The 14432-nt window shown below is 50.3% G+C and overlaps 1 protein-coding gene across 2 annotated transcripts in view; it reads right to left on the reverse strand.

Moving 5' to 3' along the window:
* Positions 1-7434: 7434 nt before the first annotated feature.
* Positions 7435-14432, reverse strand: part of gars1 (glycyl-tRNA synthetase 1) — a 51283-nt gene continuing 44285 nt past the window's right edge. For both annotated transcript variants that reach the window (XM_069914954.1, XM_069914953.1), the window contains exons 13-17: positions 14227-14312; positions 12659-12768; positions 10715-10808; positions 10162-10352; positions 7435-7787 (exon numbers count right to left, since the gene is read on the reverse strand). In XM_069914954.1, the coding sequence (XP_069771055.1) occupies positions 7671-7787; positions 10162-10352; positions 10715-10808; positions 12659-12768; positions 14227-14312 (598 nt within the window). In that variant the 3' untranslated portion in view covers positions 7435-7670. The remainder of the gene's footprint in view (positions 7788-10161; positions 10353-10714; positions 10809-12658; positions 12769-14226; positions 14313-14432) is intronic.

The raw sequence follows: 14432 nt of genomic DNA on the forward strand, positions 1-14432 counted from the left end.
TCATCTCCTCGGTTTTGCTAACGTCGAGCACAAAGTTGTTGGAGTGACACCACTCAACGAGCTGATCCACCTCCCTCCTGTACACTTCTTCATTGCCGTTTGTGATTCTTCAACCATGCCTTTAATTTGAGGCTTTCCGAGCAAGCACAAAGTTTTCTGGGTCAAAAACAAACACCTCTTGTTCTCAGTAACGTACCGAGAAACATCAGGGTAGATTAGTCCCCAGAATCAGACGGTGTATACCCCAGATTACTGCAGGAAGTGAGGGAAGAGACTGCAATAATCCACGAGTCCTCTGTGGCCACGGGAGTGGTACTGGAGTCACACAGTGTTGAAGCAGGCCCTTCGGACCAACCTGCCTATGCTGACCAAAATGTCCAACCCACACTCAATCCACCAACCTGCATTTGGCCCATATCCTTCTGGTTGGCAGGAAGCACAGGGTGGGAATAAAGACATCGTATTCTGGTTGGTTGCCAGTTACTAGTGGTGTTCCACATGGGGCTGCTTCTTTTTACAATGTATATTGATGATTTATATTGTGGATTAAATGGTTCCGTGGCAAAGTTTGCAGATGACACAAAGATGGGGGAACAGGAAGTGTAGAAGAAATCAAAAGCTTGCAGAGAGACTGGGACAGCTAAGGAGAGGGGGCGAAGAAATGGCAGATGCGATATAATGTTGAGCATTTTGGTCAAGGAAATAAATGGTCGGATTATTATTTGGATGGGGAGAAAATTCAAACCTCAGAAGTACAAAGGGACTTGGGGGTCCTTGTGCAGGATAACCTGAAAGTTGACCGCCAGGTTGGATCAGCGATACAGAAGGCGAATGCTATGTTGGCATTCGTTTCAAAGGAGATTGTGTCTAAAAATAAAGAGGTGTTGATGAGACTCCATGGGGCACTGGTGAGACCTCATTTGGAGTTGTGTGTGCAGTTTTGGGCCCCATTTTAGAAAGGATATAGCAAGGTTGGAGAGGGTGCAGAGGGGGTTTACCAGAATGATTCCAGGAATGAGAAGGATAACGTATGAGGAACTCTTAGCGGCTCTTGGACTCTATTTATTAGAATATAAAAGAATGAGAGGGATCTCAGAAACATTTCAAACAATGAATTGATTGGACAGAGTAGATTTGAATAAGAGGTTTCCCCTGTTGGGTGACTCCAGGACAAGAGGGCACAGTCTTAAAATTAAAAAGTACCAATTTACAACAGTGATGAGGAGAAATTCCTTGAGCCAGAGAGTAGTGGATTGTGGGATTCATTGCCACATGCAGCTGTGGAATCATTGGGGGAATTTAAAGGGGAAATTGATAGGTATCTAATTAGTCAGGGTATCAAGGGATATGGGGACAAGGCCAGAACTTGGGACTAGATACGAGAATAGTTTAGCTGAGGGAGGTTTCATGGAGCAGACTCAATGGGCCAAATGGCCTGCTGCTGTTCCTTTTTCTTGTGATCTTGTAAACCCATCCTATCCAATGCAGCCAACCAATATGTTTCTTAATAGTACCTCCCCCAAACTGGCCTATTCTGCACACCCACCCACCACCTTTTGTGTTAAAAAAAGGTTCCTGTTAAATCTCTCCCCCCCCCCCCCCCCACCTTAAACTTGTGTCCTCTGGTTACAGATTCCCCAGCTCCAGGCAAAAGACATGTGTTTACCCAATCTATTCTCTCATGGTTTTGTATGCCTCCTTGAGATCATCCATTGTTTAAGGAACAGGGAGAATCCTGGGAATTGGAGAGCGGTGAGTCTTACATCAGAGGAGGGAAAACTAGTGGAGATATTCCGAGGGACAAGATTTACGAGCACTTAGAAAAGCAGTTTTCCCGGGGATAGTCAGCGTGGTTTTGGAGAGGCGGGTCATGCCTCATGAATGTGACAAGGTGAGGAGGTGGATGTGGCATATTTGAGAAGGAGAGGCAGAGGACAAAACCCACAGGATGGTGGCCATGGCAGTGGACCAGTGAGGAACTCCATGGCTGAAGAACACACAGGTGGTGGGCTGCTGGCAACGATGGTCAAGGGACTCACACCAAACTGCAGGCTGCTGGAGACTGGGATTAACATCAGGCAGTGGACTGCTGGAGCATGAGTCCGGCTGAAGAGATACCAGGTATCGGAACCAGGATGCGAGAGAGTGCCAAGGGTGTGAAGGGTTCCTGATCACATCAGAGGTTCAGATCTGCAGCTCGGGCTGCCGATGGTTTGGACTGGAGTTAGTGTGGCTGAGCACTGGAGGTGAATCAATGGACACTCAGTGATTTTGGGGTGGGGGGTGGTCCTCTTTTGCTGCTCTTTCTCTGACTGTAAGAGACGCTTCAGGAAATTTCTGCTGATGGTATATCTGTCTGCCATAAAATAAATTTCATGTCGTTTTGCACATCTTTACTACTTGACAATAAATTGAATCTTAAACTCTCTGAGGTGTGTGAGAGGGCTTGTCCCGGCAGACCCCATAACCAAGGAGGCAGGCCTAGCCCCTCTCCACCAGCCACAGAAGGTGGTGAATGCGGAACCACTGTCAGGACCCCTCCAGACTCCATCTACACCTCCCACTGCCTTAGTGAGGCAGCCAACAGATCACACCCCGGACACATTTTCTTCTCTTTCCCCACCCCCTCCCCATTGGAAGTGGAAGCATGCACCAATGCTTTGAAAACATTTCTTCCCTGCAGCCATCAGGCTCCTGAATGAGCCCCACAACAGTGCAATCATACTATCTGTGCTTAGTGCCATTTCTTTGCAACTCCACACTCTACAAACTGTGCTCTTAACACAGATGTACTAATAGGTTTTAAAAATTTAATGACACCACAGTAGAACACCCTTCTTGCTCACGAAACCTGTGTCACCCAATTAACCTTCCGATCCCCATGGTTTTGAAAAGTGGGAGGAAACCCCTGCAGGTCCCAGGGAGAACGTACAAATTCCTTACAGATGCTGGAATATCAAAAGAAATCCAGTTTAGTGTCATGTAATAAAACAGAAATGTCTTATTACACGAAGTAGATGAAGATTCAAGATCAGCATTGCCCAGCGCTCCTTCACTCGGAAAATGCAAGTCACTGAGCGTCCGTGGATTCACCTCCAGTGCTCCCACAGCCTCCTGTTCAATCCATTGCCAACCAAGCCCACCAATTCACAAGTCAAGTAACATTTCACTTGTGAATCCGCATTGGTCATCTGGTGTCCTGTTGTAATCTACGTTGGAGACTGGACGCAGACATCTCTTGCAATGTTCCTAAATGGCTGTGATTAAGTGGAGCTGAAAACACAATTGCGGTACAGAGTTCTCCAAAGCTGCACCAATAGTGGATGGTCTGCCTGCCAGCAGGGAAAGCTGTGTGGTGGAGAGTGGAGTACCAGGCATCAGGCAGGAGGAACACACCCCTCTTCCGCTGACAGCTCCACACCCATGAACAACCAGGACCTGGATCCTGCAGTTGGGCAGTACATGGGATGGTTGGCTGGCAGGGCCAGGAGGGGGAGTTTGCTGGGACAGAGCACCTGCAGTGACTCAGATGTAATCAAAGGGGTTGGTGAGGAGGGTCTATCAGCTTTTTATTCACATTGATTTGTGTCCCCCTCCCCTAAACACACTCTCCCTTCCCCTGCATGGAGCTGCCAAAACAGCTGGGCTTCACACCATCAGCCACTCTGTTCTGAGCTCCAAGCAAACCAGAGGGCATATACAAGCAAGGAACTGCCTCCGCTTGCCAGGGTTACCCTTGGAAGAGACTGTTCAGCCCCTCAAAGCCCGACACTTGATCCAGTCATGGCCAGCTATGCCTGCCTTTTTGTTGGCTCTGTGGAGCGATCCATGCTGAAAGCTCAACAAGGGAAGGTTACACGACATCAACGATTACTCTGGCGCTACCTCCTGACGAGCTGATCAACTTTATCCACTTTGCTGCCAACTTACACGCCAACCTCACAATTCTCTACAAAGATCTTCTACAACATCCCCCTCCCTTCCCCCCCCCATACCCTGAATCCTCCGTCCCACCCTGTCCCTTGTAAGGATTTCTTTCCTTACTCTGAATTCCTCTGCCTCTGTTGCACCCAGGACGAGGACTTCCATTCCAGAACATCCAAGACACCCTCCTCCTCCATAAAATGTGGCTTCCCCTCCACTACCATCAACAGTCTCTATTGCAGTCCATGTGCCCTGGCCACCCCTGCCCAATATGAAACATCAGGATTCCTCGTGCTTCCATGTCCAACATGTCATTTTCTGCCATCTATTACTTCCTCCCACCATCCTACATGTCATCCCATCTCCACCTCCCACAGGGACAGCTCTCTCCGTAACTCCCTCATCCCATCTCCGCCTCCCGCAGGGACAGCTCTCAGTAACTCCCTCATCCCATCTCCACCTCCCGCAGGGACAGCTCTCTCCATGACTCCCTCATCCCATCTCCACCTCCCGCAGGGTCAGCTCTCTCCCTCATCCCATCTCCACCTCCCGCAGGAACAGCTCTCCGTAACTCCCTCATCCCATCTCCGCCTCCCGCAGGGACAGCTCTCCATGACTCCCTCATCCCATCTCCACCTCCCACAGGGACAGCTCTCTCCGTAACTCCCTCATCCCATCTCCGCCTCTCGCAGGGACAGCTCTCCATGACTCCCTCATCCCATCTCCACCTCCTGCAGGGTCAGCTATCTCCCTCATCCCATCTCCACATCCCGCAGGGACAGCTCTGTAACTCCCTCATCCCATCTCCACCTCCCGCAGAGACAACTCTCTCTGTAACTCCCTCATCCCATCTCTGCCTCCCGCAGAGACAACTCTCTCTGTAACTCCCTCATCCCATCTCCACCTCCTGCAGGGACAGCTCTGTCCGTAACTCCCTCATCCCATCTCTGCCTCCCGCAGACAACTCTCTCTGTGACTCCCTCATCCCATCTCCACCTCCTGCAGGGTCAGCTATCTCCCTCATCCCATCTCCACCTCCCGCAGGGACAGCTCTCTGTAACTCCCTCATCCCATCTCCACCTCCCGCAGGGACAGCTCTCTCAGTAACTCCCTCATCCCATCTCCCACAGGGACAGCTCTCTCCATGACTCCCTCATCCCTTCCAAATAATCGGCCCCATGGTGCATATCCCTTTTCTCCTTTACACAGCATGTGAATGGCCCATGTTTAAAGCCAGTACTAACATCTCCCTCACCACCATTCGGGCCCCAAATTGCCCTTTGAAGTGAATCAACAGGAATCGTCTACTGCATCCGGTGCTCCCGTTGTGGGGCTCTGCATTGGAGGGACTGGACACAGACTGGGAGAGCACTTTGCTGACCAATGCAAAAGCAAAGACCCAGCAGCGCCAACCATTTCAATTTCACACCCCATTCCCACACAATGTAGTGCACGACCAAACTGAGGCCACCTGCAAATTGGAGGAGCAACACATCTGGGCACTCTCCACCCAGACACCATTAATATGGACCTGTCTGGTTTCCTTTAGGCCCCTCCAGTCTCTTTCCCTATCGTCTGTCTCCTTCCCTCCTTTATCAGAGGACTAGCTCTGCCCACATCCCCATCACGTTACTCCTCACAGTAATTCCTCTGATTGCTTAAGGTGGGATGTGGGTGGAAAGAAAATGTTTGAAAACCACTGTTTTAATCGTCCCTCATTGACTCGTTATGTGCATGGTTTCATAACTCCAAAGGAAATGGGGCAATGACAATTTTTCTCAAAGCAAAATATTTCAGTAACAATTGGGTCTAGAGCAGTGATTTTCAACCTTTCTCTTCCCACCCACATCCCACCTCAAGCAATCCCTTTCTAATCAGAGCCCTGGTGGCACAGGGATTACTTAAAGTGGGATGTGAGTGGGAAGAGAAAGGTTGAGAATTACTGCATCACTTCTCAGCTTTTTACCTCTTCTCCCCTCCCACCTGTATCCACTCACCTGTTTGCCTGGGCTCCTCTATTCAGGCACCTATTTTTAATTTTTTTTACCTATTCTTGAAGGGTTCAGAGCTGCAGGCCTTCCCATGGATGCTGTGTGACCTGCTGAGTTTCTCCTGCATAACTCGACCCTGACATCTGCAGACTTTAACTCCAAGCTACCCCAAATGGATGAAACCCATGGGGAGGACGTACAAATTCCGTGCAGACAGCACGGGAGTTGAACCTGGGTCACCAGCGCTGTATCAGCGGTGTGCAAACCGCCACCCTCACCGTGCATGGCAACAAGCTCCACAGATCCGAAGAGCATGACTCAGCCAAGTACTGGCCTGGTTCAATCGGCATTGAAGAGTTCCTCCTGGTTTCCTGTGGTGGCATTTGGGAAATACACATCTGGCTTTAACCTTCTAGAGTTGGCCTTCGATAAGATATCTGTGGCTGATTTAATGGCAGATTTTTTGAGAGCAGACAGACAAGGGGTTGATTGGAAATTATGTCACAGCTCAGTCACGTCAAGATGTCCTCTATGCTCCTTCACCAACTGCCCTACTAGTCGAATCCTCTACACCAGCTCCTCGCGTGCTGGGAGATGGGATGAGTTTAAAATGGCACCATGTACAGCACAGCCATCATGGGCCAAAGGGCCTGTTCCTGTGCTGTACTGATCAGTGCTCCATGAAGCAACTAGCAGGAAAAGGCCATTTAACACTCAGGGATCAAGACACTAACATGCACTCCATTCCAATAGACAAGTGCCCAATTTGCTCCATGCCCTTCCTAGAGAGAGACCATGCAGGGCCCACACCCCTGGATTCCCCATCAGTCTTTAAGGGAGGTCAGTGAGAATCTCTCACTACCCCCACTATAGCCCCCCAGGGTCTCTCACTGCCCCCTCCGTGACCCCCTGAGGGCCCCTCCGTGACCCCCCGAGCATTTCTCATTGCCCCCTCTGTGGTCCCCGAGGGTCTCTCACTGACCCTCCTGTGACCCCCTGCAGGCTCTCCGACTGCCATCATCCAGACTTGCTTCCACAGCCATATGCCCTACTGGTTTCTGCCGCCATCTTGCCCTTTGTGGGTCCCAGACCCCAAGTTTGCTCCCCACAGGGATCTCGGGTACCGGTCTGCTCCCTTCGCTTCTCCACCCTTGCTTCCATGTGCAGACACCACTTCCTATGGATGCTGCATGCCGTGTTTCTGCAACATGTCTGCCCAGTGAATCAGCTAATCGTTGTGCTATTTACCCCAGCGCTGCCCCGCCATTGGCCGCCCCGCCTTTGGCCGCCCCGCCATTGGCCGCCCCGCCATTGGCCGCCCCGCCATTGGCCACCCCATCGCCGCCTCACCATTGGCCGCCCCAGCTTTGCCCCGCCATTGGCTGAGCTCATTTTAATAAGCTCTGCGGTTCAGACAAGTACAATAGCAGTCTCTCCCCCTCCCAAAAAAACACGACAGGATCTGACACTCTGGTTTTAAAAAGGAGCCCACCAAGATAAAGAAAGGACGATCACCCGGTTCCCTTATAGATTTGCGTTTACTTCATTGCCGGTGTCTGCAGCTTTCGTGTATACTCCCTTTCAGACTTTATTGCTAGTGAACGCCATGAAAACCTTTGTGGTGCTGGGGACTGCTGACATTCACCGTGGAACAGTCACTGGCTCCTTCCTACTCCGGCCAGTCCTGGTTAACTGACTTCGCTGACACCAGCCCCGGGGACAGGGCTGTGCAGGGGAGTTGTTGGCAAGACATGTTCAGTTTTCTTTCTTGTTGGTTTCTTGCCCTTCGAACAAGGGGTACTTGGCCTCAACGTCAGCCCAGGACATCAGGCTGTTGGATAAATCGCGGACCACCTGGGGTAGTTCCGAAATCTGTCAGAAAGAAACGACAGTGCATTCTCAGCAAAAGTGTCCCCGGCCAAAAACCTTTCAGTGAGAGGTGGAAGACATAGCCAAAGACTTGCACATTTAATGGCCAAGACCAGCCATTCTCAACCTTTTATGGCCCCCTTAGGATTCTGCTCCAAGTTTATGGGAAGGCCCCTTCCCTGTGAAAAAGTCAAGTTTTGTTTTTTTTCTTATTTCTCTCCTATAGACTACATAAAAACAAAACATTTACCATAAGACCACCCCCTTTTTTTTGGCCCAAAAATCATGTTTTCCATAGGATCACATATCCTCAGGCCAGCCGAGCTCCCCATCGCCTGGCCGTCCATCTGCCCAGCCGAGCTCCTGACGGCTCAGCCAGAGTCTCTCCTAGGCCCCAGCCGATCTCCTGACACCCCGAACATGGACTTACCACCTGGTCCCAACTATCCAAACTCCTTTCACCTTGAACGACGCAGATACCACTGTCAAAAATTTGACTCGTATAAGTCGACACCCCCCCCCCCCACCAAATTTTACCCCAAAAAATTGGTCCAAAAACCTTGACTAGTACATGAGTATATGCAGTAAATTTGGACAGAGCAGTTACAAAAGCCCGTGCCACTTAATTACACCAAATTAACCTTAACGCTCAGAATGTTTTGAATGGTGGAAGGAAAGCGGAGGAAACCCACGGGGAGAACGTCAAACTCAGCTTATGGCATGTTATGCGAGGTGAAACAAAATGAAGGCTTTTAGTTAAATGTGCTGTGCCCCCCCCCCCCCCCCCAAAAGGGAGAATGGCTACTCTAAATATGCGAACATATCACCACAGAAGGAGCAAGCGTGGAGACAGCAAGAGGATGGCAGCTTCGAAGAGGTTTCCCCAGGATGTTAAAAGGACTGGAGTGCCTAAAGAGGTTGGGTTGGAGGCTGATGCTGACCTGACCATAGATAGGAATTGGAGTCTTTCTCTGCAGGGCACTCGAGGGCAAAGATTTAAGGCAAGGGGGTGGGAAGAAAGATACAGCGATCACACATAGGCAGCAGAGGTTTATTTTAATTCGGGTATCATGCTTTACGAGACAGAGCTAGGGCTTTTCTCTTTGGAGCGACGGAGGATGAAAGGTGGCTTGGTCGAGGTATCGAAGATAATGAGGGGCATAGGTAGGATGGGCACCCAGTGCTTTTTGCCCCCAAGGCAACAACAGCAAATACCAGAGGCCATCGGTTTAAGATGAGTGGAGGAAAGTTATGGAAAGCTGTCAAAGGTAGTTTTTTTTTTAAAACTTAGACTGGTGGGTGCCTGGAATGCATTGCCGGGCATGCTGGTGGAAGCTGGTATAACTGGGTCACATGACCTTGTCTGGAACATGGTGTGAGTGGATTGTGGAGGGTCACATGACCTGTCTGGAACCTGGAAGTGTGGATTGTGGAAGATCACGTGGCCTCTCCATCTGGAACCTGGTGTGAGTGTGGAGGGTCACGTGGCCTCTGTCTGGAACCTGGTGGGAGTGTGGATTGTGGAGGGTCAGGTGAACTCTTCAGAACCTAGTCGGAAGTCGCATGGGTTGGACTCCACCCACCCATTAGTGCACACCTGACTTTTGGTCTCTTCAATCACCGAGTAATTATCTGGGCCTAACTCCCCAGCTTACTGCACTACAAAGCCCACCACGTGCAGCCACTCACCCTCTTTGCTCCTTGGTCTTGACTACATATGTTGTTCTACACCAGGACATGAACTGTGGACATTGCTAGAGGAGTCGTTGGTAAGGTGTGCAATACACTGAGAGCGGGACCGTAGTATTATGTGGGAACACTTAGCACTGAGCCATATCCCATTGGTACGGGGAACCGGAAAGCGCGTTGAAGTCCCTGTCATGTAAGAGTGTTGTTTGTATATTAATGCGTGAGAGAAAGAGAGCACACGATAAATGGTATCAGAGATCGTTGTACATGATGTGAATGCTTATATTGTTTCAGTATCAAGAGTTGCTTTGTGTCGGACCTGTTTTGATTTGCCCATGTGTACAAAAAAGATCATTAATTGTTTGTCAGCTTGTCTGGACTCGCTCCTCCATGAACCCAGTGAACCGGACTTGAATCTCAAATAACACAGGCATACATATGAGAACAAGAGGGTTATGGGTAAGGACCTGTTAGAATGGGTTCATATAGGTCAGCACAACAGCATGGGCTGAAGGGCCTGTTCCTGTGTGTATTGATCTATGCTCTCGGTTGTAACTACCTGTGTGGAGCAGAGGGACTGAGCAGTCCCTTCAGGTAGTTCTGTGGCAATCCCCTGCACATGTGATACACTCCACCATAGGCGCCCACAGTCACAAGAGGGGAAGGTGAGTGAACTCTCTGCGCCTACCTCCGCCCGGACCTGCCGCATCGAGTCGCGCTCCCTCAGCGTTGCCGTGTGCGGCACCTTGTTGACCGTGTCAAAGTCGATGGTTATGCCAAAAGCTACGCCGATCTCATCCGTCCTGGCGTAGCGTCTCCCAATGGAACCTGACGAGTCGTCCACTTTGTGGCTCACCCCATGTCTAGTCAAAGCCTCGGCTGGGGGAAAGGGGACACAGTGCCATGATCAGGTGATCATCAAACAGCAGCACCCGCCCCAAGTCTTATCACCAGACACTCCACCTACCTACTGGTGTCGGGGACGGGCCCCGGTGACCTGTGCCCACCCGGGGGGTGAGATAAGGATCATCCCCCGTTGGTTCTGCATGTTATACATACATCTAATGCCCTTCCCTCCCACCTGGACCACTTCACGTGCGGTCTAAATTTTATACCGAGATGGTGAGGGGGCTGGAGGGGATGGGCAGTGGCAATAGTAAAACCACAGGAAGATGCTTCATCTGGACATTTTCCGTCGACACTGATTGCTTGGCCCCAAGAAGTTAACTCTAGCTACTCACCCAGCTCTTTCACAAATGGAGCAAACTCCAGGTTCTGACTGAGTGGGAGCACGGAACACTTGTAGGGAGCCACAGGTGCCGGGAAACTGAAGTACTGTCGAGGGAAACAGAAGCAATGACCAGGGGTTTTTCAGCATTTAGGCAGGACCATTAACAGTATAATTAACTACAGTTTATGCATAATTGGTTGGGCCTCAATTGGAGTATTGTTAGCAATTCTAGTTGCCCCCCCCCCCACCATTACAGCATGAGGGGGCTTTAGAAAGGGTACCAAAGAGGTTTCTCAGGACTGTGCCAGGACTGTTCCCGTGACAGCTCCAGGATTGACAGGCATGAACTAGGGCGCCAGGACTGGCGGGCATGAACTGTGGGGAGCGGCTAGACAAACTAGGGCTGTAGTCTCTGGCTGAGGGGAGACCTGATCGAGGTTTATTAAATTATGAGAGGCAGAGATAGGGTGGACAAATCTTTTACCCAGGGTAAAAATGTCACATACCAGAAGCTTCGTTTAAGGTGATAGGAGGGGGCAGGAAGATTATGGATGCATGGGCCATGTTTTTTGCTTATAGAGAGTGGTGGGCCCCTGGAACGGGCTGCCAGGTACACACACTAACATGAAAGGGATGGAGGTATAGTGGTCATCTGCAAGGAGAATTTAGTTTAATCCAGCATTGTTTCGTACAGACATTGTGGGCCTAAGGGTCTGATTGTGTTGTAGTTTGATGTAACAGGAGGTCAATCTTGCACATTCCATCTCCACCCCATTTCCCCCCTCCCTCTCAGAACCCCAAATATCCTTAATCTGACCATGTGATGGACCTTCCTACCATCGACATGGGTCATGTACCAACTGATCTCTCACCATAACTCTGCAACTGTACTGAGTCTTACTGTTGGGACTATGTACGAGACCTTTGGTGGCTCGCTGACTTAGCTCTCCAATTCGCCTGCTGTACCTTCTCTCCCATTCTGTAGAATGTTCTCTCTCTGGATACTGACCAGCAATACCTGCCGTCACCCCCACAAACCAAGAGTCTCTTGAACAATGCCTACAACAGGAAGATGATTTGCCAGATCCTGCCGTTATCAGTCCCCTACATGATCTTCACACCATTCAGACATCTTACCCATGTTTCTCTGGCCCAGAACATTCACTGCCTTTTACCTGCAACTGAGTGACCTGCCGAGTTTCTTCAGAACCTTTCACCCCAGCATCTGCAGATTTTCTTCTTTAACTTTAAAACTGAATCAACTGGTTCACTCATCGCAGAGTCAATCAGAACATAAAACAGCACAGCACAGGCTAAGAATAATAAACAAAACTCTGCAGACACCGTGGTTGAAGTGAAAACACAATGCTGGAGAAACTCAGCAGGTCACATATAGCAAAGATACATAATCAGCATTTCAGGCTTGAACCCATCCCTGGTTTCTGCTAGCCTACTCTCCCTTCCCTTCTTTCCTCCAGCTCTCCACCCCTTCCCTCTCCATTCACAGAACCATCCCACCTCCCCGTTTACTGCTGTGTCCTCCCTTCCTTATCCCCCTATCATCTTCTGCCTGTGGGACTGTGCTCCTCATCCACCATTTTGTTTGGGCACCTGTCTACATTTTGCTCATAACAATGAAGGGCTCAAGCCCGAAACGTTGCTTATGTATCTTTACCTTTGCTCTAAAGGTCACTGTTTGACCAGCTGAGTTTCTCCAGCCACGTGTTTACACAGTACAGGAATAGCACACATGCAGTAAATCTCAACTCCAGCAAAATGACCCTGCCTTTGCTCTGTACCAACTGATCTCTCACCATAACTCTGCAACTGTACTGAGTCTTACTGTTGGGACTATGTACGAGATACCTGCCTGAACTGCTTGCAAATGTCCTCGCTGCATCTTGATACAGGCGACATTAAGCTCGATTTTCGGCAAGGGGTGAGGAGGGCTTACCGTTCTCTGCTCATCACCACTTCTGATTTTGAATGTATGCTCGAACACGGTGTACATGATTCTTCCAATGCCAAAGGATGGCTCAATCACACTGGGAGTGATCTCCTCGACTGAAGCAGCATAAAGAGAAAGCACCATGAGGATCAGTAATAAAGAACCACTCACCTTTGATGAGCAAGATAAATCTACTTGCTACTAACGTCTGCAAAACAATTAAATATTCCCTCAGGTGCAGTACTGAGGGAGTGTGCGTTGTTGGGCGTGCTTTTGCTTAAGCTGTAGTTCAAATTGATCAGAGTTTACCCTGAGATTCTTTTTCCTGCAGGCCAGGCACCAGTAATGGAAAAACACTACTCAAGAAAAGGTACGACAGATATCCACTGTTTAACGTCCACAATATGTTCTGTGAAATTGTGGACATTGTGCGAACACCATATTATATACTTAGCAAAGCTATATGGGATCCTGTAGTGTACCTGTAAACCTTTTAGTTGTAAGTAGGGACCAGTGTGGGGATTGGCACGGGCCTGTGGGGAGGGAACGAGGCAATGGGATCAGTGTGGGCATTGGTGCGGGGCAGTGGGATCAGTGTGGGGATTAGTGCGGGGCTGTGGGGAGGGAATGAGGTAGTGGGATCAGTGTGGGGATTGGTGCAGGGCTGTGGGATCAGTGTGGGGATTGGTGCGTCATTTGGAAGCTCGGATGGCCAGGACCAGGTGGTAAGAGGGCGTTGGGAGCTCAGATGGCATTCAGGATGTTGGGAGCACAGATGGGCAGGCGGTCAAGGTATCGGAAACCCAAATGGCAGCTGGGGGCGATGGTCCATAGTCAGGGTGTCAGGAGATCGGATGGGCAGTTGGTTGGGATCTAGGAGAGAGCCTGTGGACATGGCATCGGGAGCTTGGATGGGAAGGCAGTCAGGGCATCGGGAACCCAGATGAGCAGGTGGCTGGGACGAGGGTCCATGGTCAGGTTGTTGGGTGCTCAGATGGGCGAGCGGCCGTGGCATCGTGAGATCGGATGGATGGGTGGTTGGGGCCTAGAAGAGTCTGTGGCTAGGCCGTTGAGAGCTGGGATGAGCTAGCAGTGGGATTTCGGGTTAGGGCGTTGGGAGCTCAAATGGGCGGGTGGTCGGGCGTTGGGAGATCGAATGGGTGATTGGTTAGAGCCTAAAAGAGTCTGTGGCCAGGGCGCCTGGAGCTTGAATGGGTGGGGAGTTGCGGCCAAAAATAGGGGATCGATTTTTACATGGGGTGCACAAAAATGAGATTTTTGGGCCAAAAAAAGGAGGGGGGGGGGAGAGTTGGGTGGGTCACTTATTACACGAGCATATACCTCTCTGAGACACATGAGAGCATGGAATGATTAGCCGAAAACCTAAACCGTATGCACAAAATGTAGGCACATCTGGTGCTCTCCCAATGGGGAGTGTCCTGCTGCTGGCGGTCACATTACTCAGAACCCACACAACTTGCTTGTGGAGGGGGGAGGGTGGAAGAAAGAGTCGGCAGGCACTTGAGGGGCAACTTGAAATTTAAAAAGGCAACAGGCAGCGAGGGTCCACTGACCGTGCAACGTCTTCTGAAATCTTTTCACTCCAACCATGTCCTTAGTCAGGGTGAACTTTCTCCCTTCAGATTCGAAAGTGAACTCCCTGGAGAAAGAGGAACTGAACAAGGTTAGCCTCACGGGAGCCAGCAATAATTAGTATAAGAAGCAACACACAATCTGCTGGAGGAACTCAGCGGGACGAGAAAGGGGGGGGGGGGGGGGT

This window comes from Narcine bancroftii, chromosome 1 (genome assembly GCF_036971445.1).
Source record: "Narcine bancroftii isolate sNarBan1 chromosome 1, sNarBan1.hap1, whole genome shotgun sequence".
Lineage (NCBI taxonomy): Eukaryota > Metazoa > Chordata > Chondrichthyes > Torpediniformes > Narcinidae > Narcine > Narcine bancroftii.